General features: G+C 45.9%; 1 protein-coding gene across 2 annotated transcripts in view; it reads left to right on the top strand.

Annotated features, from left to right (window-relative positions):
- LOC144724537 (voltage-dependent L-type calcium channel subunit beta-1-like) overlaps positions 1-27162 on the top strand; it is a 177610-nt gene that overhangs the window by 140394 nt on the left and 10054 nt on the right. For both annotated transcript variants that reach the window (XM_078603771.1, XM_078603772.1), the window contains 7 exons: positions 372-418; positions 10444-10463; positions 12011-12091; positions 13263-13321; positions 14303-14412; positions 18169-18320; positions 21328-21423. In XM_078603771.1, coding sequence (XP_078459897.1) covers positions 372-418; positions 10444-10463; positions 12011-12091; positions 13263-13321; positions 14303-14412; positions 18169-18320; positions 21328-21423 — 565 coding nt within the window. The remainder of the gene's footprint in view (positions 1-371; positions 419-10443; positions 10464-12010; positions 12092-13262; positions 13322-14302; positions 14413-18168; positions 18321-21327; positions 21424-27162) is intronic.

Raw genomic sequence — 27162 nt, forward strand, 5'->3', positions numbered from 1 at the left:
AAAACTACGACGTTTCGATCGCAACACAAGCAAGTCGTCATCAGGAAACGTTGTAGTTTTTTGTTATTTTATTTGAACCTATCTACGTGACTTTACTGAAAGACCCAAAGAATATTAATTCCTGCAGTCACTTCATTTGTATTTACTATGCTCTAAACTGTGCCCGGTGTATGCTTGGGAAAGAAGCATGGTGCTGTAATGTTTATTAATCTCCTTTGCCACTCACTCTCCTTCCCCCCCACACCCTCCCCCCCACCCACCCACCCACCAACCCCCCCATGAATCTACCTCTGTGGTGCATGTGTCTCTCTCTCGACCTCCCCTCCCTCCCTGTCGCCCCCACTCTCCCCTGCGTTTCTGTCTGTCCTCAGGAGACCTGGAGGTAATTCTCCATCGAGTCGGGGCGACTTGATGTCAGGTCCGTTTCACAGCACCCCTCCCCTCACCGGAGGAGGGAATGGGAGGGGTTCAGGGGTGGAGTAGGTGTACAGAGTAATGCCAGGGTATACGTACATTTATATGCATCATGGGTGGCATGTGGCCATGACCATATACATGTACTCTTTACATACACACCACTCATGCACCATCACGGGACGGAAAAACCTCTGGAAGCCGGCATACTCTTAGGTTTTTTCGGTAAAGTCACGTGGGTAAAAATAAATAATAAGTAATACATAATAAATAATAAAAATAAAAATTATATAAATAATAATAGAAATACAAATTATAAATCACGACGTTTCGGAGGCAACACAAGTCTCCGTCATCAGGTGGGACCGTCACAGCTAGATTTACTGTATCCAGTGACTTTACCGAAAAAACCTAAGAGTAAGAATCCTTGCAGTCACGAAAGCTTCAAATCTAGAATCCGGCATACTTGTAAATAATTTTTTATTGGTAATTGATTAAAGAGTTAGTGAAAAAGGTTGAAGTGCTTTTCGCACACGCAGTTAATTCCTGACGAGTTTAATTCACGTCATTTACGATAGACATTGTGCACTGTGCGGTATAACCCGAGTCTGCTGACCATCGTCGCGATGACAGATCGTGGGAAGTTGAGACCGTAAATGCAGGGACATGATTCTCACCGGCCGGACAGGGTTTTTGTTGTCGTTGATTTTAACATCATTCTAGAACAACTCGCCAAGACGAGGATAAGAGAGGGAGAGCGAGAGGAAATCCCGAGCAGAATCACCTTGGATGAGCGTATAACTAATGCACAGGGCTTCAACACATTCCACACAACAGATAAGCACAGCAGGCTTAAAATCGGTTTAGATTTGCTAGTGTAAATACGCATACTGTCTCCTACCATGCCCGGTTTAATTAACACAAGGAGTGTTCCGATGGGATTTTTAGTTTTCTATATGTTTTATTACGTCAGTAGCCTTTCTGGCTTGCCCCAAAATTCTGGCTTACGCAAGTCCAGCTTTGAGAGGTTTTACTGTGTACACAAATAAAGGCATTTTATGTACCGTGCATGTTATATTTTTTTGAGTGTTTACTTTTTTTTTACTTCCAATTACATTCCAGCTTTGCTATTGGTGTCACGACATGAGATGAAGTTCCGTTTGGAACTTTCGCAGTGAGCAGAGCACCACCTCGGTGTCAGAAAAGTCCTAAAATATCACGACGGAATAATTTTTGTTGAAGTCCCATCAATTACCTCTGTAATTAACCTCACTAGCTGGCTGCTTTTGCATTTGCTTGGCATCGCAATCAAATCACCGCATTGGTGACCATGCTTTAGAGCCCAGTTGAACCACAGGTGGTTGCCCAAATTTGAAACCATGGTCTCAGCGATGCCATCTCAATGCTGTGCCACCCAGGCACCTCATGTAAAGCATGTTGATGTTGATCTATGCACATGGTGTATAAGTGTACCTGTGTGTGCATACTATATGGCAGTTTGCATCATGAATTGTATGTGCGTATGCATATAGTAGGGAAGCGTTTCAGATGTTAAGGAGATTCTTTTGATATTTTTATGGATTTTTTGTATCCGTTAAATTATATAATTAACGCGTCTTTATGCTAACAAAAGTGACGTCACCCGATGGTCATGTGACATCCTAGAAGTAACATCATATCAGCGAAGTCAATTCCTCCGATGTAATACTTTCAGATCAATCCTAAGACAAAAATGATTTCGGCCCCAATCCAAATTTTCTACACTTTCCCGGCTATTCCTGCATTAATTTGAAAACCTGAAATACATCCCTAGCACGTACTCTATACACAGTGTTTACACACGGCCTTTGGATCGTGAATATCATGCTGATATGCAATATACTGGGGCATGTACATAATTGATTACAATAAACTAAAAATTGGTTCTCGCGTTCACGACGCAATGCGTGGAATTCTGCGCGTAGGAATCACATCGTGACGTACGCGAATTACGTGCAGCAAGCGACCCCGCTAATCTATTATTTAGTCTAATAATTAGCAGTGCTGGCTCCTCCACTTTGCGATGCTGCAGAGGCTCACCGCAGGGGGCGGGTGGCACTCACCGTGGATAATCAAAATCAGAATCTTTATTTGTGCTGGAGGAATCCGATGAGATATAAAGCTCTTTTTTCACAGATGCCCCCTTTACCCAACACGTAAAGGGTTCCTCGCATCTCCGATTGCTTGCTCACGACGCTGCTGGCAGGAGGACCTCCGCTGGAGAGGCAGCTGCACTTTGTGGCACTTGTCTGCCCGACTTACTTAGAATGAGATAAGATTTAACGGACGTATTTTTTACTTCAATCACAACGCCGATTTATGACAATTTGTGGAATCGGTGGTGGTGTTGGGTGAATTGTTACATGCCTGCAATATATGTGTGTCCTGCGCGCAAACACACCACACTTGTACACTCATGTGTGGTGTGCGTGCATCATGTATATCACGTAGATATTTTGTGCATATGCATGTCTCCTATACATACCCTCCCATATGCTCTAAATACTCATACATACACCAACAATACTCATACATGCACACACACACATCCCTGGTCACCCTTGCAAGCGAGATGTTCCATCTCAAGGGATAAATCCAGGTAGAATATTTGAATAATAATAAAAAAAATGCACACGTACAGTGTATGTATGCACCGTATTCTGCAGATTATGAGACTATATCAGACACTCCGGAAATTAATATGCACTCAAAACGTTATGCAAATCTTGTCACACATACAAAGATGCCCCATGTAGCCTTTAGCAGACTTTTGGGGAAAGTGCTGTTAGCGAGCACCTATGAAGGCCTGGACGGCACATGAGGGGTGTGGCGGCCAGCACCACGCCCGGCCGTCTTTGTCTCTCAGGTGCTGATGTTTACACTCTGCAGTAGGTACTCATTTGTGGTTGAGTCGACTTAGGGGAGGCCCAGGACCGGTTGAATTCTTCGCCACTATCATTGGTCGTGAGAGGGGATTGAACTCGGGTCGCGAAGTTCGTAGCAGAGTATGATAACCACTGCATCAATGCTCCCCACACACACACACACACCAGATTATCACACAGCCCAAACTTCTGCTTTCAATTACAGGGGTAAGAAAACCTGCACGTCTTGTGATCCGGAGAATACGGTTCTAACACACTAATATACACATGCATTTATATGCACCATGGTAGCATGAAACCATGTGCATATACGTGTGCTCTATTAATAGGGACTCAACGCATGCTATAGACACGGGACATATTTATCATCGGCAGTTAAACGAGGGGTATTGAGGTGTGGGGATTGGCACCGCAGGGATTGTTGCTGCTGGAGGACGAGGGCAAGGGGCAGGTTAGATCTGGCAGCAGACCTCCTTAGTCGATAGCAGCGTTCTTCATTGCAAGGCCTGCAGGCCCCTGGCAGCCCCTGGTGGCCTATAGTGCGGCCCTTGACAATACTCAACACGTGATAACACCACCCCCCTCCCCCCCCATCGTGCTATCAAACTCCAATGGTCTCAAATGTGTAGCGGCCTTCACATTGATGTCTTACCAGCGAAATTGCCCCCTCCCCCCCTGAAAAGTTAGTGAAGAACACTGTTTTATAGGCTGCGTACCTTCTCAAGTGATAGGTGTTTAATGTCTGGACATGGCCCAGGAACCCATGGCTCAATCGTTCACTCCGCCGTCACTGATGTGGGTAATGTGTGGCGTGCAGACGTACAATTGTAGTTGTCCGCTTTTTTAAAGATACACACAGACATTTATATATGGATCATATATGGGATAGACAAGCATATGGCATTGAGTAGTGAGTATGGGTAGGTACTGATTTCCTTTGGCAGCCTGAAGCCAATCGTGGAAATTCCACATTCTCATGGCTGGAGCTATTTATTTTTCATAGGATGACCTCTGTTGACTTTCTGCATACTTGTGCTAATTTTATTGACCCTGTAGGGATGATCGACCCCTGACTTGGATTTGAACTTGCAACTTTTTCACTGGGCATTGGAAGCACTGATCATAGCACCACCCAGCCATATACATACGAATTTTTTTCTAGTATAAAAATAAAATATTGACACGTATAAATAATAATTCCTATGAATAATCATTATTTATATTTTCCATGACAGCCCCATCAACCCACTGCTAGATTGTCAAACAGCCTTCATCTTAATCACAGGGGTGGTTTAACCGTACTTGACCCTGGCCAGTGTGGGTTCGTGAAGGATCACTGAGTTAGCAATGGAGTGTGCTAACCACTGCTGGATGAATGCCTCCCCACGCCATGCGAGTCGAAGGGATTATTTCAATCGTACTTCATCATTTGGCACATGGACTTGACTGCCTTGGCAGCTGTTAGCCATTGGTGCAAATCCCACATTCCTGCGGGCCCCCACCATTACAATGCACATTTTCGATCAGCTGCTCAGCATGTACAATATGAATGCAGCTTTAATAATGACAATCATTTCGTTCTGTTTTCTCAACACGTTCTTGCAGATCCTAGGAATCCTTTTCAATGACCTATTTGTAATATTTGAACACCAAGCCTTTTCCGACATTACGTGAAGCTGGAGTGCACGGAAAAAAACCCAAACCAATCAAACTGCCGTACAGTTTGGTTGGCACCTCTCTTCTTAAACTGCCTCTTACTTGCCCCGATATTTCCCAGCAGGTGGGCATTTCGCAAATGTAGCTCTTCCCTTGGTGGTCCACCAACCCCACTTCCAATCCGTCGAATCGCAGCCGTCGTTATCACTGATCCCGGGGTGTGTCCTACGCACGAACGTGGCCTTCTGACGACAACGCGGGCCTTCCGACAACGACGACACCACAGGCTTGGCTCAACAGCCGCAGAGGAGGCCCTCGACTCGGCTGGGTCGCCGCCGCTCCTGGCCATCAAGTTGGCCCACGGCGGTGACCGGAGTGGCAGAGTTGCGCCCCCCAGAGCCAACGCCCGGCGAGGGCAGTGCCCGTAAAGAAAAAAAGAAGCACTCGACAAACGTGCCAAATTGTATTGCTTACTAAGTATTGCTAAGACGGTGGATGAAACAAAAACAAAATCCAGATTACATTGACATGTAGCTAATTAATCCCTTTAAAACTGTCTCGCACAGCCTGGCATACTTTGCCTTGTGCCTTTTTAATCCAGCCCTCGGGATTACAGGCTGTGTGTGTAGTTTGAACATCGTGCGTGCATCAACCCCCGACTGGAACTTGGCCATCTGCTTGCGAGTCGGGCGCTCTAATCGCAGCACCACATGCCCCCCCCCACGTCCAATACGAATTAGCATGCGCATATCGTTCACTTCATGTTGTCAGATGTGAAGAGGAGGACTCGGACCACGTAGTTCACTTGGGGAGGTTTATTGCCGTTGACACGACGCGTACGGAGTAGAGTCCCGAGTGAGCCCTGATGTTTTCTTACTCGAGACCCTTGTATAGCTGACTCCCTCCCCGCCCCCACTGCAACCCCCTGAACCGCATCTCGCCCGTTCAGTCAATCCAACGATAATTACCCCAACGGGTCTTTAACCGACCATCAGAGGTGCTGTGTAAATTTAAAATAAGCTAAGATAATTATCCATTCAAATTTTTCCCAGGCTCTCAGCGTTTCGAACCGTTCCACCAATCGGCTTCTCCCACTGACGACTCACCGGTCACCTGAGCGCCAGTGGGCAGCCAATCGCGTACATCGGTGCCAGCATTTGAACGTGTCGGCCGTTGTCAGTGTGACAGCTAAGCCAATGGGGCACAGCTGTACCCGCTCCAACGTCGAGGCTGTCAGTTTATGCTGTTCGCAGTGACGGAAATAATTTTGAGAGTTCGCTATAAGCGATCCTTACAGACTTATGGTTTAACTTGTGGGACGACGTGGCACAGTGGTTGGCACACCATGCTATGAACTCGGTGACCTGAGTATCCCAGCCACGGCTGGCATCTGTGACGAGAGACATCTGAACCCAGTCTCAGGTGCCTCTTCCTAACCCACATTGACCAAACATTCTGACGTGAACACAGAATGTGCAGGCCTTCATTCAGCAGTGGATTGATAAAGGGAGGGCAATCATAATAATGCAATTGTCCATTATAAAACAATATATTTGCAAATCATCAACAACATTTCTAGACAAGTGTCAACTCAGCCCATCCATCCCACCGCTGTGGAGAAATACTTCCACTTTACGAGTAGTCAACAGTGGCCATCACATAGAAGCACTCATCCACATCACAGGAACTTAAAATTTCCAAGGCTGGCTCAGAACCACAAATATAAGCGATCGCCACCCCCACAATAGTTGAGCAGAGAGACACTTCAACACCGTGGCATAGGAGTGCCGCAATCCAGCCAAGGCATGCTGAAAGCACGCATGCCGTGCGTTTGTGTGTGTGTCTCGTGTGCCGTGTCATGTGCATCGCTCGCCCGTCCGCATCACAGAGGCCACGGCCTCAGAGGCAACGGACAGCGACCCACAGCCCAGTCTCTGCTCGCTAAAATCACGAGTGCGCCCACTCGCCTGCACAAATGCAAAGCACAAACGATACCATTTCTTTAAAAAGGTAAATGCAGCCAGCGCGCGTGTGCACGTGCATAGCGCCGTGGCTTTGTTAGCCGTCGCGGTGAGTCCTTATGTCCGCAGACATTTCCCCGCGTTAATTTGTCCCCCGTTTTCCACGCATCTCGGCGTTCCTCATCAGACCTCTCAAGTCGGTAGGCGGGCAGCGATCGATTTTGGCCGCTGCGTGGTTGGCGAGATGGACCTGTGGCAAACTAGGTAGTCGATGCCTTATGTTGGGTTCGTATACTGTATATCTATATATATGCAAAGTGCTAATTCTGGGTGAAGCTTGTGAGACATCCTGCTGCCCACTTTTGGCGAGTGAGACAGGTGCCACGCTTGTGAAACTTGAGAGGTCTGTCTCGGTGGCTTCACTAACCCGCATGCTTTGCAATTCCGCCTGACGGAATCCCTCACAGTTGGTATCAGTCCAAGGGTTATTGTTCGTACAATAACATTCCGTAGCCTTCATTAATTCTGACACACATCCCTGAAGAAAGAGGAGCCGAAGGTGAAAAATGCGTGGGGAGATTGGGCATGCTTGGTGATTACACTGAGCGACAGAACGATTTACGTGCGGATTAAAGAATGCACGCAAATTAAGGACATCGCGTTGACTGTTATGAAAAGTTTTGGAGGGCTTGGGCGGGACACATCCCTGTGAGTGCAGATGGCTGGTGGTCCAGACTCATGACAGATTGGCAGCCAAATAAGGGAACAGGCCTGAGAGGACACCAAGAGGTGGAGCGGTGAGATCAGATCATGCCCAATAGCTGAATGGATTGTTGCTTCGCGGGACCGTGGGAAATTGTGACTTGGGGAGGCCCTCAATGGTTGATGATAATGGTGATTGTACATACAACCGTGTGGCTGGTATGTTTGTGTGGTGATGAGAGGATTTGTTAAGCGAGTCTTGAAGTAATCAGGGACCTACTTTCTAAGGCCTAAACACAGAGCTGCTCGCAGCACGGTGGAGTTAGTGGGACTTTGTGCAGATGGAGAGAAGAGGAATTGTAGCTACAGACACACACAGACATTGAGACAGATGCACACGGAGAAAAATGTTGACATGATAATAGAGTGGCAGAGACAGAGAGGGAGAGACACACACATACATACTCTTTCGGTCTTTCGGTGAAGCCACGTAGATAGAAAAATAAAAAAATAAAAAAGATATAAATAAAAAAATAAAATAACTATGAAATAAAAATAACATTAAATTAAAAAAGAAAAATATAATTTTTATTATTTTTCTATTTACGTGGCTTTACCGAAAGATACAGAGTATGAATTCCTGCAGTCACGAAAGCTTTAAGTCAACACAAATACATGCTGATGGAAATAAAGACAGGAAAATACATGGGGCGAGAGAGTCTGGAATGGAAAAAAGACACGTTGAGACACCGATGAACACAGACAGAGACATGGACAGAAGCAAGAATAATATGTGGGGCCCTTGTTTAATGTGGAGGCCATGTGCCTGTGCAAGTTGTAATGGGTACACGATACTATTCACAGCCATCAAAGTGTCGCCTCAAACGGGTTGGAGCCAGCGGTGGTCTCCCATTGGCAGCCCTGCGACTTATCTTCCTTAGAATTTTGCCTGCAAGCAAATCACCCTGAATGTGCCTGATCTCATCAGATCTAGGAAGCTAAGCAAGCGATGTCTGCTTTCTTCTTGGATGGGATACTGTCTCTGAATACCGAGAGTTGTAGGCCTGGGCTGCGATGTGGCTCGGAGATGGCAGTGTTGATGGTTACTCCCGAAGTATGTGGGGTGGGTTTGCTCTGGATATTCCCAGTTGCCTCCCACATGCCAAGAACTCGTTACTAGAAATTATCAAATGAACGTATCGGCGGCACAACGGTGCAGCGTAACTCAGCGGTCCTCATAAAACGGTGAAATCTTCATTTGAGCTGACATTCGTCTCCAGACTGCTTCAACATCACCGGAACTGATTTTGACGCATCACCACCACCACCCCGCAATATTTTCCGACCGTGGTTGCGAATCGCGCACCAGCGGTGTACCGCCGATACGTCCAAATATCGAATTGCGGAATTCTATTGAAAAAAAAAAGGACTTGATACTTGGTGAAATTTTTTTTTCAAAATAATTGCCATTCTTATTCCCACGAATATAATCGTAGGTTGGAATAGGTATAGGAGTTCGTAGCCAGGGCGAAAGCTATCGCTGCTATTAAGGCTAATGCTAGGTACATTGTAAATCGTTTTGTTATGGTTATGAGTCATGTTTTTTTTTATTGAGGCCAAGACGAGGGCTAGTGGTTAATGTTAGGGTTGCAGGTCATGGTATTAAGAGTAAGGGCTGCGGTTGGGTTACAATTACTCTCATGGTTGTGGCTAAGGGTAATGATGGAGTTCAGGATAGCACCAGGGACTGGCCTATCAGGTGTCAAGTGATAGAGGCAAGATAATTCTATCTGTGTAGGGAATTGACGAACAATCCGACTCAGGAGCTGGATTTTAACAAGGCATCTAGAAAACGAGCTTCTGGATGCGAGGAATTGCTTGACAGACTGTAAGCAACTTGGAAAGTTCAGGAGAGAACGTGGCAGGGTGGCATTGCAGAAGTAATCATAAAGCGGACATTTCTGATGGGTGGGGTATCTGTGCAGGATAAAGGAGGGGCATGTTATTGATACGGGCATTTGATTGGCATCCAGAGGTCAGGGACCAAGTGGAATACCTCGAGCCAGATGTGGCAATGATACTGTCAGCGCAGGCCACGTTGTTCCGATGTTGAATGCGCGACAGTTGAGACATTTGGCAGAAGTAGACAAGTGAGGTGTGGTGGCATCACTGGAATTGGCTATGATGGCCTCTTGACTTTTGTTTGTTTGGGCTCAAGTCAGCCTCTCCGAGTAACCGTCATGTAGTCTCGTGAACATCAAGAGTCTCTAGAAGTTGTCAAAATCCTTCGTACTCTTAGTTCTTTCGGTAAAGTCACGTAGATAAAAAATGAAATTAAAATTAATAAAAATAAAATAAAAATCACGACGTTTCGGAGGCAACACAAGTCTCCGTCATCAGGTGGGACCGTCACAGCCAGGTTTGCTGCATCAAGTGAGGCATGGATTCAAGATGCAAGCCCTTAAATACAAGTTGAGGGGGGAGGAGAAGGGGGGGCTTATCAGAATGTGGTAGCCAATGAATGGAACGTATCTGGAGGGGGGGGGGGGCTAAAAGAAGGCACGAAGTGCTTCGTCTCGACTCGACGACTCATGCCACTGACCGTCCTTGTGTTTCGCGCCAAACTAACAGCCAGACGCACCCAATCCTGCCGTGTGATCCCGTAACTGCACAAGCAGCACAATTAACCCTGTTCTATTCTCCCCTGTTGCTGTTCGTATGTCTGTCTGTGTCTGTCTGTCTGTCGTGTATTTGTCTGCCGATCCTGCTACATTCTCCGCCCATAGCAAAACAGAAACAAAAATCGGTAAGTTTGCTGTGAAAGTATAACGTTGTTTGCTGCTGCTGCCGCTGCTGCAATTTCGTTGAGTTGCAGGCGTTAAGTATATGAGGGAGTTTAAATTGAATCAAATAAATTCATAATTTCAAGGATACCTTTTATATATTAATTTGGTCCGAATGACTTTTGCACATTTAAAACATACATTTTAACTGTGTTACATTGCTCGAATGAGCATTGAATGGATTATGCTAATCTCCATTGGCAGTCCTTTGCTAGAGGTGGAAATTCCACATTTCTATGGCAAGGACAATTGCTCCATAGGGTGACCACTGTTAACTTCCCATGAAGTAGTATCATGAATTATGTACACTGAAACTATTGCATTTTAATTATCCTTGTGACTTTATTGAAATATAAGGTTATTTTAAATAATGTCATTTTAAAGTTGATGTATAGTACCGTATATACATAAAATGTGGTAACCAATGCATATATATATAATATACCAATTTTTGATCGAAGCCCTTAACCAAAAGCACATATATGCATAATAAATGAAGGCACTTTCAGTTAAAATTGACAGAGCTCATGAATTCTATGCATAAGATATACCCATAGACAAATCTCTGTTGTTGAAATGTACTTAACAAGTTGTGTGTTTTTTCTTTCACGACTTAATTCCAATACAATACTAATTACTAATGTTGTATTATGAGGTTTGTTTAAAAGTTGCATGCATCTTCTGAAATGCCCTTCCAGAACACCGGAGTACTTTGTGATATAGTGCAACGTCTCGACCCCCACCAATAATTATTTGCGCAAAATACAATTCCAAAAATGTTAATTACCAGAAAAATAAAAATGCCCTTATACAGTGCATCCGCTAATGTTATATAAATGTTCACGACATTTCGGTTCTGTAATTTCCGTTATTGTTCAGCAATTCATTTTTTGAAAGAACGTTATACTTTTAGTGTTATATGCAATGTTTTCATGAATATATTGTTTTACAATTTAAAACCTGTGCGTTTGGAATATAAATTAACCTGCACATTTGACATAACTCAGACGGTGATTAATAGGCGTGTGTGGTTTTGTGTGGCATGTATGTCGATGTGTGTATGTGTGCTGCACACGTGTTCACTCTGCATGCACGCATACACATTTGTGTGTGTGTCTACCCTTACATCTATACTTGCGGCGGATGTACCTCATGTGCATTGTATCTGTACGCATATTCGAATGCTCCACTCATTGCATGTCTGGTTCGTGCATATATATGCATGTATGTGCACTTATGCGTGTATGCTTATTTGTGTCTTCGTGTGTGCATCTGAACACTTGCATGTCTGTGCACGCATGTGTCTCTACGTATGTATATGTAACACGTGTGCACGTGCTTGCCTGTGTGTACGCGCCTCTGAATATATATTGTGTGTGTGCATGTGCGTCCATGTGCACATGCGTGTATTTCGTGCACGTGTGTGCTTGTGTGCACGTGTATATGTGTGCGCGCATGCCTGCACGTGTGTGTGTGTGTGTGCGCGTGTGTGTACTTTGAAAACCCCCAGCTCGAGAATGTGCCTCCGTACGATGTGGTGCCGTCCATGAGGCCCGTGGTATTGGTGGGGCCCTCTCTTAAAGGCTACGAGGTTTGCATTGCACCAGGCCGTCACTCGGCGCGTAATGCCACTTCGCCCGCTTCCTTGAACGGTGACATGGCCGACGAGCGGTGCGGTGCAGAGGTTCACGGTTTGGCACCGGCTGCCGCCATTCCATCCTCGCATTTGCATGAAAAGGTTACGCGCCGTTTCCTTCACGGCAGACGTTGGGGATCTTTGTGATGTCGTTCGGGAAAGAGTAGGCCACACGTGCTGGTGTCACACAGTCCGCATTTGCCAAAGAGGAAAACGTTATTAGCAAATTCCAAAATCGGATAAATTCACTTAGAAGTATTGTCCCCCACTGTTAAGGTACTGTGGGACTCTACTCATTTGTGAAACAGAGTGTCTGGCTGCCAGATAGTCCTCGTGCTATACGCATTGTGCGAATATCAAATTGTTTGATTTTATTCATTTGGCATTCTTGGCTTCAAAGCCACGACAGTTGCCATCTTTACGACAAATGATGAGAGTCATTTTTCAATCTGGCTTTTCCAAAACGATTTTCGTTTCATTCCAGGATGAATTATTTTTCTGCTCACATTGTTTCATGGTCATGCAACTTTGCACCAGTACATGGTGTTCTCCTGTCGTTCAGTAATGTGTCTTGAGGTTTGGTTCAGGTGTGGTGTACAATATAAGTGTAAACAATCAGTTCGAACTTCGGCTTCTTCAAGTGAAAGTCATCTTGACGTGTCCCTGATGCAACTGAGTGTTTGGTGGCATTCATATGCATGGGCAGCCTTATAGTGGAAATGTCAAATGCTTGACATTTCATTGACGAGTTTAACGATATTGATAATCATTTTTATTTTAACGACCCATATCATTTTTGTCCTCAATAAAGACGTATTTATAATTATCAGCAAACAGAACGGTCTCTAAAGAGACTCCCAAGACTCGGTATGGATGTTATAGATAAATAGCGTCATCTTAATCACCACTTACGGAGTACAAATTTCATGTTTTTTTTAGTGCAACTCGTTTGCATTAAAGACCATGCTGATAAATTAAATATACTTGTGATGTAAGAGTATAAAAAAAATCAGGTTATTTATTTTTGCAACAGTCAATTGTGGTGTTTCTTCTTTTTGCGCGTGAAAAACATTGTTCTGTAAAAAAAAAGGAATGTACACGTGTATCTCTTTTTCTGTGCGTGTAGGTAACGGACATGATGCAGAAAGCACTATTTGACTTTTTAAAGCACAGGTTCGAGGGGAGGTAAGTGCCTGAATTGTGTGTGCTATTATTCAGTATTACTCCAATGCACAGTGACGTCTCGTATCATATTATCTGGGTGGTTAGTACGCCAGCTAATCACGCTTGCCACTGGCCCATTTCCACACGGTCATTTGTTTGGGATCCTTCTTCAGCCTGGCAGCTTTCTATTTGAGCTACTTTCAGCTTTGTTGTCCTCCCCCCCACACCTCCGATTGGCACGGTTGGCTACGTACAGTCCGAAATAAGTTCAACATACATACACATCCATAAGCAGGGAAATCATTTCTCCTGGCCCAGCAGTAGCGCGTTTTCCGCTTGTCACAGAGGTCCACAGTTCAAATCCAGCAACCACTCTGATTACCATTGCGGCTGTCATAACTGCAATAATGCTACATGCCGTCTGCTTCACAGCGGACGTGAAAGATCCCATGGCATCATTCACAAGAGTAGGCCATTGTGTGCCGGTGTCAGGCACCAAATTTGCCACGTTCGGAAATTGACCTCCAAAATGCTACTCGTTGTGGATAAGACGTCGCAATCATCGCCCCCTACTGGCAAACTAATGTCCCGTGTCACTCTTGCAAATGAGACTATCCTGTTCTCTTCAATTCTTGATTCGAAGTAATCGGGGAGAGAAAGTGGCATTCGGTGGCGTGCATGTGGACGGAGGAGGGCAGGTTGCTGAGAACCGTATTGTGGTGGCACTCGGAGCTCCCTCAAGTCCGATGGTGCCGATGAGGCTCTAAGAACGGACCTCGTGGGTCGGCCGTCAACTCTGCATCAGAGTTGATGGACTGAAGTGGTTGTGCGGTGTGGCGGCGGCATTGCCTGCAATGACCTCTTGGTGTTAATCTTGAAAAACAGAAGTAGCGAAAGCCTACTCGTCATCGCCGGTACTCTTGTCGACATCGCCCCGCATCGCGCTGTGCCATCTCTCGACCCATTCATCGCCTGACGCTCAACTCTGCTGAATCCTGCCAGGATTTCCATCACCCGGGTGACGGCCGATATCTCCCTCGCCAAGCGCTCTGTCCTCAACAACCCCAGCAAGCGGGCCATCATCGAACGCTCCAACACGCGCTCCAGCATTGGTGAGCATCGGTTGCCCTCCCATGTTCACCCGCAGCCAATGGGGGCTCCTGCTAACTACAGTCACAGGTATTCATCATTATCGCCGTCGCTGAGCGGTAGGATCACAAGGCCAACAACACCAAGCGGCCAGCAAAAAGCGACGCTATTGAACGCGGAAGAGATGCGGGTTCGCGCGTTTCTCGAATTGAGCAAGGTTGTTAGAATTCGGGAGCAGGAGACAATATAAAAGGGTTGACGATTTGACCATCTTTGTCAGAGTCAAGTCTCAGCGTCGCCTTGCTCAAGCAAACATGAAGCGGCACTCAACATCTTTGGCTGCTCCGGTCCAGCAGTGGAACTTCCACATTGCCTGGACGAGAGCCAGTTTCTCCAAAGCGGTGACAATGCTATAGGCCCAGAAGGGTATAACGGTGAGTCGGTGCCAACAAATGGATTCGAACTCACGACTTTCCGAGTAGCGAGCTGTGACTGCAGCGCCACCCGCCCGGTTTATAGGAAATAAGCAAAGTGCAGGTCAGGACAAAGTATCTCCCCCTCGGCAAACAAATGTTGCGGTGTTGCTCATCTCCACCTGTCCCCATGAGGCGGTGGTGATAATTGCACACTCCTGGAGATGTGCATCCGGATTCTGTGCAGGACCAAAACTGAAGGCTCCTCACACAGTGGCGCTCACTTATTCGGCCCCCAGAGAGACAATTGTGAGCGGTGTCGACCCGTGGCCAGGTTTTGTCACTGCTTTCTCAACGTTCTTCAGCTCCTCTGTGTTGGACGCCGCCGCCTGCCTGGATGTCTATCGTCGCCGGTGCTGAATTTGCACTACACTTGATTGAATTTCTTTCGACTTCCAATCTGTGCTAACCTGTCTGCCTTACTGTTGCAGCTAAAAAACAAATAAATGTCACCAGATTGTTGCTGAACAATGCCTATCGGGACACCTCATCTGTTGCTATATTCACTGCACGATCCGAGCTGGATATTTTACGTTCCGCGCACCAGCAGTATCTGTACCCATTCCCTCTACCTTCCCCCGCTATCCCTTTAAAGTGCTTCTCCTGCAAAATGTCAAAGTGTCGCTGGCTTTTGGGCAGCGTAAGTGCCAATTCCGTTGTTTTGTTCGGCAATACGGCACACGAGCAGTCGTTTTGGCGGTGGCTGGATGGCTTTTGGGTCATAATCGGCGATGGAGAGTAATGTGTTACGGTCATCAGATTACCAACACGCAGGTACTGGTTATTCCATATTATTTCTCCACTCTGCAATGGGCAGTGCATATGTCCAGCATAAGCAACTGAGCCAGTGGTAGAAATTCGACCTTCCCATGGTAGATACAAGGATGCTTATGAATATGATAAGATGAACAGATTAGTTTTAATTACCATGTACCAATTACGTTCCATGATTACTTATATATTTTTTAAAACAGTAATTGCAGAGACAATTAACGAGGGGAACATTAATTGGTTGGCAGCTTGGGCGAATGTGAGGATGAAAGCAGCCAATGCAGTTATGCCGATTATGACGCTGATTCATAAAGCCTCCAATCACAGTAGCGTGCTGTTATTGGCGAGGGTAAATCGATATTATAAAGTTGAATACATGACTGTAGCCATGAACGTTACTAATGGATCTGGATCAACTGACTTTCAAATTGACCAAATGTGGGATTACAACACATTACTTCCGGAAACTTGAGTGTGATCAGAAATCAGAGAATTATTATTCTTTTAAAGTCACCCTCCTTCTAACACGGGTCATATTGCTTGGCAGTGGGGCAGCACATTGCATGGGTTCACTTGTTTGATTCCTGCCTCTAGAAGTTGAATGTCGTAGAGGTGATTATGAATACAATCGATTGCAATTTACTTCGTTAAAGTGTCAAATTACATTTGTGCCCAACGGCATCGCGCCCTTTGGGATAACTCTTCGAGTGGAGCCACATTCAAACACTTTCTCCGGGGCAAACAGGCAAAATAGATACGGCGGTGCTCATGTGAGCCAGTGGTGGACATTCCGAATTCCTATGACTGAGACCAGTCTCACTATCAGATGAGCAATGCCAAATTTCCTGCCGAGTGGCACCTATTTTAATGGCTTTAAAACCCACGAACTTCCGACAGCAAGTCTTCCGCTCTAAACACTGTGCCACTCGGTCTGAAGATATAACCAGCTGGACAGCAGTAGTGTATTGTAAAAGCAGGAGTCTGGTTTAAATTGTACTCAAAAACGTGCAAACCATACTGCTTATACAGATACTTTGCGCATTAATGCCCATTGCCCCGCTGTGCTGTGGTATGCTAACGCTATGCAATGCAAATACTGATATCCTGCATTCTGCCTTTCCCTTTGCCTTCCCTGCCTGTTGCTACGCACATATCCAGATGTGCTAGGTATGTACATACGTGCCTTTTGTCAACCCCCCCACCCACCTCTCTCCCCTAGCCCCACCGCATTGCGAAGGTTTTCACATTTTGTCAAAGCAACGCAGTCGGTGGCGCAGGTGGCGCCAACAGGGGCAAGTTTCCGGTGGCCGAATCGCAGCGAGCGGCACCCCGCGTTGCTCAGGGTCCCGGCTTTCAAAATCTGAGCTTCGTTCCGCGAGCGATTTAAACCGGTGGTTTCTTCACCTTTCACTGCGGCCTCGCCGCAGCCTTCGGTTCTCAAGATTGAATTTGTTTTCATGATGTTGATAGATACGTAGGTTTGGTGAAGCAAAGTAGGCTGTTGCTTGCGTGCCCGTGCTTAATTTGTGTTTCGATGATTCACCTTTAAACAAAAAAAAAATTGGCCGTGTCTCGCACCCCCTGGAGGTGCGTGCACCCCAGGTTAAGAAGAACCACTGGATTAAACCAAGGTCTCACGGTATAGAAAATGTGCGGTGTCAGCCCATATAATGGGAGGGCTGATTATGAAGTGTCCGCTCGCTATCTTGGAGACCAATCGCCTAATGGAAGAGTTGCATATGTGTCTGCAGCGAGATATTGATGTGTGACTTTGTGCAAACATTGGTGTTTTGTTCTTCAAACTTTTCTTTTAGCTGTGGCCTCAAGATAGAATGCCGATGCCGTGCGTGTCTTTGTGAGTGTACGCCTGTGCCTCTGTGCGGAGCTGTGGTGCAATCGTCGGCACACTGATCTGCGATTCCAACGACCTGGGTTCGATTATCTGAACCTGTACTGGGGCCTCCCCGAAGTCCACTCAGTCTTAAATGAATAAACCTCACACTGTGTAAAGCGTAAGCACAAGGGAGACAAAGGTGGCTAGACGTGTGTGGTGCTGGACACTCCACTCCCTCATGCGCCATGCCAGCCTTATTTATAGTCCATGAACAAAGATCAGATGTTGCGAACAGCACTTGCCCGTATGGTTTCTAAGACTGAACAGGGGATCTCTGTGCGTGTGTGCACGTGTTTGTGCGTGTGTGTTGGGAGCGGAAGTGTGGCGGTTAGCACGCTGCGCTATGAACCCGGCCACCTGAGTTCGATTCCCGCTCACCGCCGACACCAGTGACGAATATCTGAATCTCCCCAAGGTTGACTCAGCCTCGAATGAATGCCTGGTGCGGTGTGTGTAAACATCGCCACTGGGGAGACAAAGGCGGCCGAGCTTGGTGCTGGCCACCCACCCCCTTGTGCGCCCTGTCGGCCTCCATAGGTGCTCGCTAACAGCACTTGCCCCAACAGTCTGTTAAAGGCTATACCGGGGATCTTTTTCTTTGTGTACTTGTGGGCACTCGCGCTCCTGTCCGCGGGGTGCAGCGGAGGTGCAGAGTGAGATCGAGCGAATCTTCGAGCTGGCCCGGACGCTACAGCTCGTGGTCCTGGACGCCGACACCATCAACCACCCAACACAACTCGCTAAGACCTCGCTCGCTCCCATCATTGTCTACGTCAAGGTCGCCTCTCCCAAGGTACGTCTGCACTCATTGTTTTGTACTCGATAAGTGAGTGAATGAATTACGCCTGGGTATCAGCCGGGCTTGGGTCCTTGAGGCTAGTCTTCGGCGTCCAGGCTGGCTCAAGGGGGTATGACCTCGGTCCGAGGATTCGGCCGAAATGCTCAGGCCTTGAAACTGTCCTCAGTCTAGAGCAGGGGTGGGGAACCTTTTTTCTGCCGAGGGCCATTTGGATATTTATAACATCATCCGTGGGCCATACAAAATTAGCCTGTAATATTTGGTCAAACATTTAATTAACTCACCCCTAATGTGATGGCTGGAATTGCTTCTCTTTGGTGAGGCGTGTGATGTTAGCTGGTATTGATGATGTTGCTACTCGCAACTGCTTTCCCAGGTTTGCTCCTAGATTTATTGAATTTCGAGTCCCGCCTGCGGTAGCCTTGGCAGGGCCAGAACAAATTATTTTGTGGGCCTTATACAGCCCGCGGGCCGGACGTTCCCCACCCCTGGTCTAGAGGGTCCGGCTTTGACCGCCCGTGACACTGGCCTCACTCCAGAGCAGTGGTCGGAAATCAAAATAACAAGAAGAGCCATTTTTTTAATTCGGTAAAAAAAACTCCAAATTTCAAGAGACGCAATGCACGTGAATACCAAGCGGTCCTTGATCAATAACGTCACAAAGCGGTCCTTGAAGAGCCACACGCGGCTCCGGAACCGCAGGTTGCCGACCCCGTTCTGGAGGATATGGCCTTGACTGGCCGTGAAACTCGACTGAAACTTAAAGGCCCCTAACCTTGTCGCTCCTGGCCTCATCCTCAGCCTTGACCCCGTAGGTCTTGTCCTTGAATCAAAGACCGCTGGGTAAGTGGAACCCAATGGTCAGGACATTTGTTGAGAGGATGTCTTTTTGCAAGCAATCATATTATTGATCAGCTTTAGAAGTAGTATAATCTTTTATTTGTGATTATCAAAGTTACGTAGTCTGATTACTGATACAGTATTATACGTAAGATACGATGTTAATTTAATTTAATATCAGTGCAATGCTATCATGTTTGTGTAAAACCATCTGTATGTATTAACTGCTGCTAACCCAAGCTGCTGTCGTGATTTTTGTCCCCATTTAATTGATTTTGGAATGATTTCGGATTAGATGCAAATGAACGTAATCTTAAGAGTAATCAATTGCATATGCTAAGTCACAGTAATCCGATTACACATTGAACACATAATAATACAACATACACTACGGCAAGATCCAGAAAGTCAGAATAACAATCCAGGAAGTCAATTTCGTGATAATGTTTGACATGATTTAAAATGAAGCATATCTCATTGCTAAATATTGCTTTGAGAATTGTTCTTTACATTTCTTGTGAGTTGCAACAATAATAATCAGTGCGTTGTTAAACTAAACTATTTTTTTTATTTTACCAGGTAAGGCCCACTGATCTAAAAAGCTCTTTTTCTGAAGCGACCTGCCCACAAGTGATTGCCCAACGAAGTGGCTTATCACGTGGTATTTTATCGTCGCCAAATACTCTAAACGCATGTTTTTAAATGTGGAGGGAAAAACCCGAGGACCCGGAGAAAAATCCACGCGACCACGGGGAGAACACGCAAACTCCAAATATACAAGCATCAGGGTCGGGATCGAACCCACGACCATCCTGTATACCAGGCGAGGTAGTTAACATCTTGCCACCGTGGCGAGATGTTAACACACTTGTACATCACGTGACAATTGAATTTGTTTGCCTGTGTCGGGTGGTGGGAGGCCTTAATTACACGAATTTAGTTAGTTCATTATGTGGCCTAACCCACTGGTTCATTACGAATCGGCATGTGACTCCTCGACCCTGCCTTCGTGTATCGCTTACACGCGCAACAAATCTAAGTTAAGTATAAAATGAGTGGCAGAAGGCTAAATGGGTTCGTAATGGCCTTTACAGACCAATGAGCTGACATTGCAAAGGTCAAAGGCTCGAGCCTGGATTGCATCCGCTCTTGATCAAGTCAAACACATCGGAGTCTGTCGTGTGGCGTTTCGTCCATGCTACTTTCACTGTGTTCACCACCAGATGGCGACTGTGGTCTCTGTGACAATCTAATCATAGTTGAGCAAAAATTGTGGAGAATATAAGTAACGAAATAATTTCTCCATGTAAAAAAAGTTTTTTTTCTCTCACTTCCCATTAGCCGCCACGGCCTTCTGGGAATGCATCTCTTTAAGCAGCGTGGGTTTAATGCTGCTCAAAGGACGCATTCCCATAAAATACCAACCGACAGATGACTGGACGAGTCTGACCTCCACTATTGCAACGTGCCGTTCCCACTGCTGACTCTGGGTCACCAATAGAGAATTGCAAACTCCCTTCACGCTCATTCGAGGAGTGAGATATACCCCGACTCTTAATGAAAAATATTTTATTATTATTTCACCCCCACTCACCCAGACTTGATACTCCTGGAAAGCCCCCTCACCAACCACGTCAGACCCCCCCCCCCTCAACCAATCTGCGCCACTTTCCCCCACACCACCCTTCTAATCCAGCCCCCCAAACAATCGTTTATGAGAGAAAATGTCGACGGGTCTTCACTCTTTGTTTCAGGCGGGTGCTGCACGAATGTTCGTCCAATTTCTGTTTTGATAATTTGTATTTAGCGGCGTGAGAGGAAATAAGGAATGCCTCACACATACGATACTTCCCCGCACGTCCGATTAGCACGGTTGGCTACGTACGACGCGAAAGAAGCTCAACTGATGTACGTACATACAGGGTGTTGCTTCTGAATCCACGTGGATGGAGAAATCGGCTCGCTTGCTGAATTACCTTTTCAATCGTACATTATTTGCGTCCACAGTCGGACGTCTAAGAACAGAATTCGTCTTTAAATCGGTGACTTCGTAATACTATAAATGTGAATGTTGTTGTTGCTATCATTTACGATGATGCCACCACTATCATTGCCAACTCTGCTATTGGTGTTGCTGTTCTTGTTGTTGTTGTGCTCTCAGGTTCTACAGCGGCTGATCAAGTCTCGTGGGAAGTCTCAGAGCAAACACCTGAATGTGCAGATGGTGGCTTCTGATAAACTCACTCAGTGTCCTCAGGTATTGCGCATTGCGTAAGGAATCCGACATTGGGACAGCTTCACTTTTTCAGTTTTTTCTCCCGCTTATATGTCACATGAGATCCTTATATTTATGATGCTCGTGTTTTTGGTCACATCACGTATACCACATTTTCCGGATTATCAGACGCTCTGGAAAATAAGATGCACCCACACATTCTGATTTAAACATGCAGGGAAAACAAATGTTTTGTTTTAATATACAGAATACAATATATGTAAACTTGGTTTGAAGCTTTCGTGACTGCAGGAATTACTCTTTGGTTCTTTCGGTAAAGTCACGTGGAAAGAAAATAAATTAAATAATGGAGTACGACGTTTCAATTGCAACACAAGTAACCGTCATCAGGTAGAACTATATATATACACAATTAACGATAAAAACTCGATACATTCGTCAATAACACTGCCTTTAAAAAGCAACGTTTTTGGGTAATGGCCCTTATATGAGGAAGGGTCAATGCCCAAAACTTTGCCTATTGTATGTCTTAGCACAATTGGCTGTGTGTGGTGTCAAAGAGGTTTGAAGTTTGATGGGTATATAGATTCATAATCACATTATGTTCAAATATAAGGTTTACATTCCCCTCACCTCTAGTTGTAACGTGCCACATTTTCAATTTAAAGTACTTATAGCGAAAAAAAAATTCCAATAAACAAAATGTGTCATTTTATGCAATTGCAAAATTTATTGCAATTTGCCAGTTCCATAGGGGTGTGTGTGTGGGTGCTGTATGCGGGTCTCGGGATACATGCAAATAATAGCGCTATGAATTAAAATGTGTGCGACGAAAACGAAGTACTTGAATACTTAATGACACCACCGGTGTATTTAAGAACTCTGGCGTCGCTACGAGTGCATAAGTGACACCAGGCCATGTTTATGATTCTTACGGCTCAGTGCAAACTAAAGCAACATATATGAGAGATATTCTTAGGTTTTTTCGGTAAAGTCACGTAGGTAAAAAATTAAAATTAATAAAAGTTAAATAAAAATTAAATAAAAATCACGACGTTTCGGAGGCAACACAAGCTTCCGTCTTCAGGTGGAACCGTCACAGCATGATAGCTGTATCAAGTGATACACACTCAGAACATTGGAATAAACAAGATCATCTCAATCCCTCCTACTTATCACTGTTCTCTCTCTGTGCACAATCTCGTTTCTGGAACAAACTTTCCCTCCACATTAAGCGAGCACCCTCCCCGCCAAGACCCATCTCTTCTCTCTGGCCCATCCTTCCCTCCATCCCTAGGCACCCCCGTTATTCCCGTTCCCACGAACCTCTCTCCCCTTACCGATCCCTATCCCCCTCCGCTCATATGCCACCATATAATTTTTTGCTTCAATTGTGCCGTTTATAACCCTTGTAAAGCGCCTTATAGCGGCGCTCTATAAATATAAGATCCTGCTCAGCTGCATTGTTTTATATATATATGTGTGTGTGTCAAGTTCATCTCTCATTTATACAATCAGGTTTAAGTAGGTTGGACTCGTGGTCACCTGAGTCATGCCCCGGCCTGCAGCTACGTGCTGTTCCGTTTTGGAACTGACCACAGTGTTTAAATGGAGACTGAGCTAAAAAAAACGTCAAGTTTTTTTTATGATGTAGGGGCACAGCTTGGCTGTATGTCAGAGGGAGTTTTTAACGTGAGTTTTAAGCTTCACTGCTCATAAAAGCAAAACCTTATGGGATGACATTATGATGGCCAAGTGAACTGCTATATCGTCGTGCGAAGTAGCTTCACTTGGATTACTTTTACTTAGTTTAATGTTTTATTTTCTCTTACAACACCGATCTGGCTCAACAAAGCCACACAATCACCTTCAGCTTGTCTGCCACAGTTCTATCGCATTGCTATTTTCCAGAGGTGTGGACTCGAGTCATGTGACTTGGACTCGAGTCAGACTCGAGTCATGAATTTGATGACTTGCGACTCGACTTGGACTTGCATAACAATGACTTTGTCCCACCTATGAGATGTGGACTCGAGTCATGTGACTTGGACTCGAGTCAGACTCGAGTCATGAATTTGATGACTTGCGACTCGACTTGGACTTGCATAACAATGACTTTGTCCCACCTCTGCTATTTTCTAAGAGTAACTCTGCAGTGCCACTCTTATTATCATCCTAAAGGGGAACAATGCTGGGTTTTCTGTGAATTATTGGAGTAGGAACTTTGGGGAAAGAGCGGTTGACCCCAATACGGCTGTGGAGCATTAAACATAGTAAAGTAGCACAATGCCCCCCATCATCAATTGCAGGTTGCATCTTCTTAGGTTTTTTCGGTGAAGTCACGTAGAAAGTAAAATAAAATAAAAACAAAAATCACGACGTTTCGGAGGCAACACAAGTCTCCGTCATCAGGTGGGACCGTCACAGCCAGATTAGCTGTATCAAGTGAGGCAATGATTCAAGATGTAATCCCTTAAAAGCGAGTTGAGGGGGGAGGGAGAGGGAGGGGGGAGCTCATCAGACTATGGTAGCCAATGAAAGGAACGTATCGGGAGGGAGGGGGGGCGAGGCCAAAAGGGTGGGCGATGGACGTGGAAGCGCTTGTGCCCAAGCGGCCAATTACTGCACACGCCAACACAATGGAGCGATTGTGCGCAAGCGGCCAGCCACTGCACCCGCCAACACAATGGGCAGGTTGCAATTGATGCTTAGCCTGACGCTCTGACAGATGCACATACATACAGATATACATACAGATAGATAGACAGACATACATATTTTGTATACACTCATGCACGTATGTACACACACAAATACAACAACAACAGTTTTGGTTTGCTAATAAGTGGTAGCGATGTTATTTGAGTTCTAGTGCCAGGTTAGGAGCATGCTAAGCCATTGGGAGCCGCAGTGACGAGATGTTAACTACCTCGCCTGGTGTACAGGAGGTCATGGGTTCGATCCCGACCCTGACGCCTGTGTATTTGTATTTGGAGTGTGCATGTATTTGTATTTGGAGTGTGCATGTCTCTCTCCCTTTGGATTTGTCTCCGGGTTCTCCGGTTTTCCCCTCCACATTTAGAAATATGTATTTAGAGTATTTAGCTGCTATACATTTGCACACGATTAGCCACTTAATTGGGCTTTCATTTGTGATAGCCAGGTCACTTCTAAAAAAAAGTATATTGCTCAATGGTAAAATACAGGGTGTTCGAAAATGATGGACCCAATTTCAAAGCAGTATATTTCACGATGGCAACATGTTACAATTACACAAAAAGTTACAAACGGTTTAATGAGTTATCCAGTTTTACTAACCATTTTATAAATGCTCTATGTGCCCTCCGCCTGCTGTACGGACAACATCGAGACGATAGTTGAATTCGTCCCAAACGCCACTCAAAATGTCTTCTTCCACTGAAGTCACCGCTGCCGTGATTCTGTTTTTGAGGTCATTCAGATTAGTCGCTAACGGTGGCGCAAAAACACCACGGTCTTTGACGTATCCCCACAAGAAAAGGCCGCAGGGTGTGATGATGTCTGGGGATCTTGGGGGCCAAGAGTGTAGCGCCAAGTCTTGGGGTCCCGTGCGACCTATCCAACGTTGAGGCAGCGCGTCTTGCGAATGACCGAGGCTAGGGGCTGTTTCCGTGCTGGGAGAGGCATCTAGCGGTCATCATTTGAAACTCTACGCCCCGCCCTCTCTACGCCCCGCCCTCTCTATGCTCCGCCTTTTCAAGTGGTAAGAGTTTCATTCATGGGCGGTTCGTGGTTGCAGAGATATAGCGATTTCAAATCGGGTCCATCGTTTTAAAACACCCTGTAGTTTAGTTTTATTTTGGAGTGGCTGGAAGATGCGCCGTCTCCTGAGGAAGTGCAAAAAGCAATCAAGGGCCTGAGATCAGGTAAAGCACCAGGCAGAGATGACCTCCCAAGTGAATTGCTGAGGAAGGGTGGCAGAGCGTGCGGTTGATTGAACCACTGGATCGGTTCTGCAGAATTCAAAAGATGGGAAGGATGTCCTGCTTGAAACAACTACTTGGGAATCTCTATCCTAAGATTTATGGCAAATGTCGTGGCAAGAATTATTCAACATTTTCTTGTCAAGCACAATGAAAACAATCTTACATAACCCCTAGGTGGTTTCAGGCCAGGGCAGTTCTGCACAGATACCATGTTTGCCATTTGCCTGTAACAACGGAGGCGTAGGGAATGTAAATAGATTCTACATGTCTGTTTTTGATCTGGTCATGGTCTACGATACTATCCACAGGCCAGGTCTTTGCGATGTTGTGGTGCCCTGTACCTCTCCTCATGATAAGTAAGGACCTTCATGGTGGTGGTCAGGTCTGGGTACAGCAGAGTTATTCCCTGTTCACCTTATGGTGCAGCAGGGATGTCCTCTGGCCCTGACACTCATATTTTTTACCGTGTAGTTTGAGAAGCCTTCCATCCCTATCTGTATCAGAGGAATTTCCATTTGGTAGAGATACAATGGGAGGATGATCGATGCCTGGGTGCAGTCAAGGGATGGCTGCATACTGGTCAAACGTGTTATGTATCTGATGACCTGCATGCTACGTGCTGCTCACTCTGAGAAGAAATTCGAGCTTTTTCTCCCGAGGCTGGAGCTCACCATGAAAGCGTGGCACTAGCCTGGATACTTCGTTTCATAGAACACTCCATCACCTCAACTATCCGTGAGTAATGGGGTAGATGTAGATAGGGTGGAGGAATTCCCATACCTAGGCAGTTGCACTTATAGCTAGCTCCGGTTTGGCAATGAGGGTTTCATTCTAAATCATTCACGTGACATTTTTTCATCGGCTGGGTAGCGCTGTATGAGAGTTCATCCGAAGCCATACTGGATCTTTTCGGCTACAATCATGCCGTCTCTTCTCTACGCTTGTGAGATGTGGACCCCCTTTTGTACAAGAGCACTGCATTGCAACATGCAGGCAGGCCTGCTCACAATCAAACCTGGGTTTGACCAGGCTGTATATTGTGAGGAGCTCACAGAGCCATCAAATAGATGGACAGGTTCCCATCAGTTGAGTTCCTGAAGCAGTTGAGGATGCGTTGTTTAGGTCATATAGCCCGCATGCCCTGCCACTACATGCCCAAATAGCATCTGTTTAGCCATATAAATGGTGCTAAGGATACATGGCCCTGATAAGTGAAGAGATGGGCTGATATGGTTACGTATGTTTTGAAGCTGCTTGGACTTGCCTATTACTCAAACCAGTGATGTCATGGTTGGTCTCTGTAGAGGAGGCTCATGAAGGATGCTACTGGGAATTTGAGGCAATCAACTTCCAATAACGATGGAGATTGGAAGAGTGACGCTCACAACAACAATCAGTGCCGGGCAGCTAAAACACAGCAAACTAGCACAGTGCAGAGCTCAGGTGGTGCAGCTACCCATAACACCTAGCTCTTTCCCGCGCACTGCCAGTGAGTTTTCGACAATTTACGTGGCCTCGGAGTGTACCTAGTCCGGCGCAAGCACTGTGGTGATGCCTCCGTCACTTGGTGGAGAACGGTGGCTGTTATTGTTTACGCGTGTTGCATTGGGGGAAGCGGTGGGCGTTGTGGTTATCTAATTGTGCTATGAACCCAGCGACCTGAGTTTAATTCTTGGCCATGGCTATCATCAGTTTGTCAATCGCATTGTTGGGTCAATGAAGTGAAGGAGGACACAGACCAGAGGGGATTGGTGACGAACTAAGCTGTGGAATTGGCAGACACCATACAGCGACG

This window comes from Lampetra planeri, chromosome 21, assembly GCF_965212315.1.
Source record: "Lampetra planeri chromosome 21, kcLamPlan1.2.h2, whole genome shotgun sequence".
In the NCBI taxonomy this organism is placed as follows: Eukaryota; Metazoa; Chordata; class Hyperoartia; order Petromyzontiformes; family Petromyzontidae; genus Lampetra; species Lampetra planeri.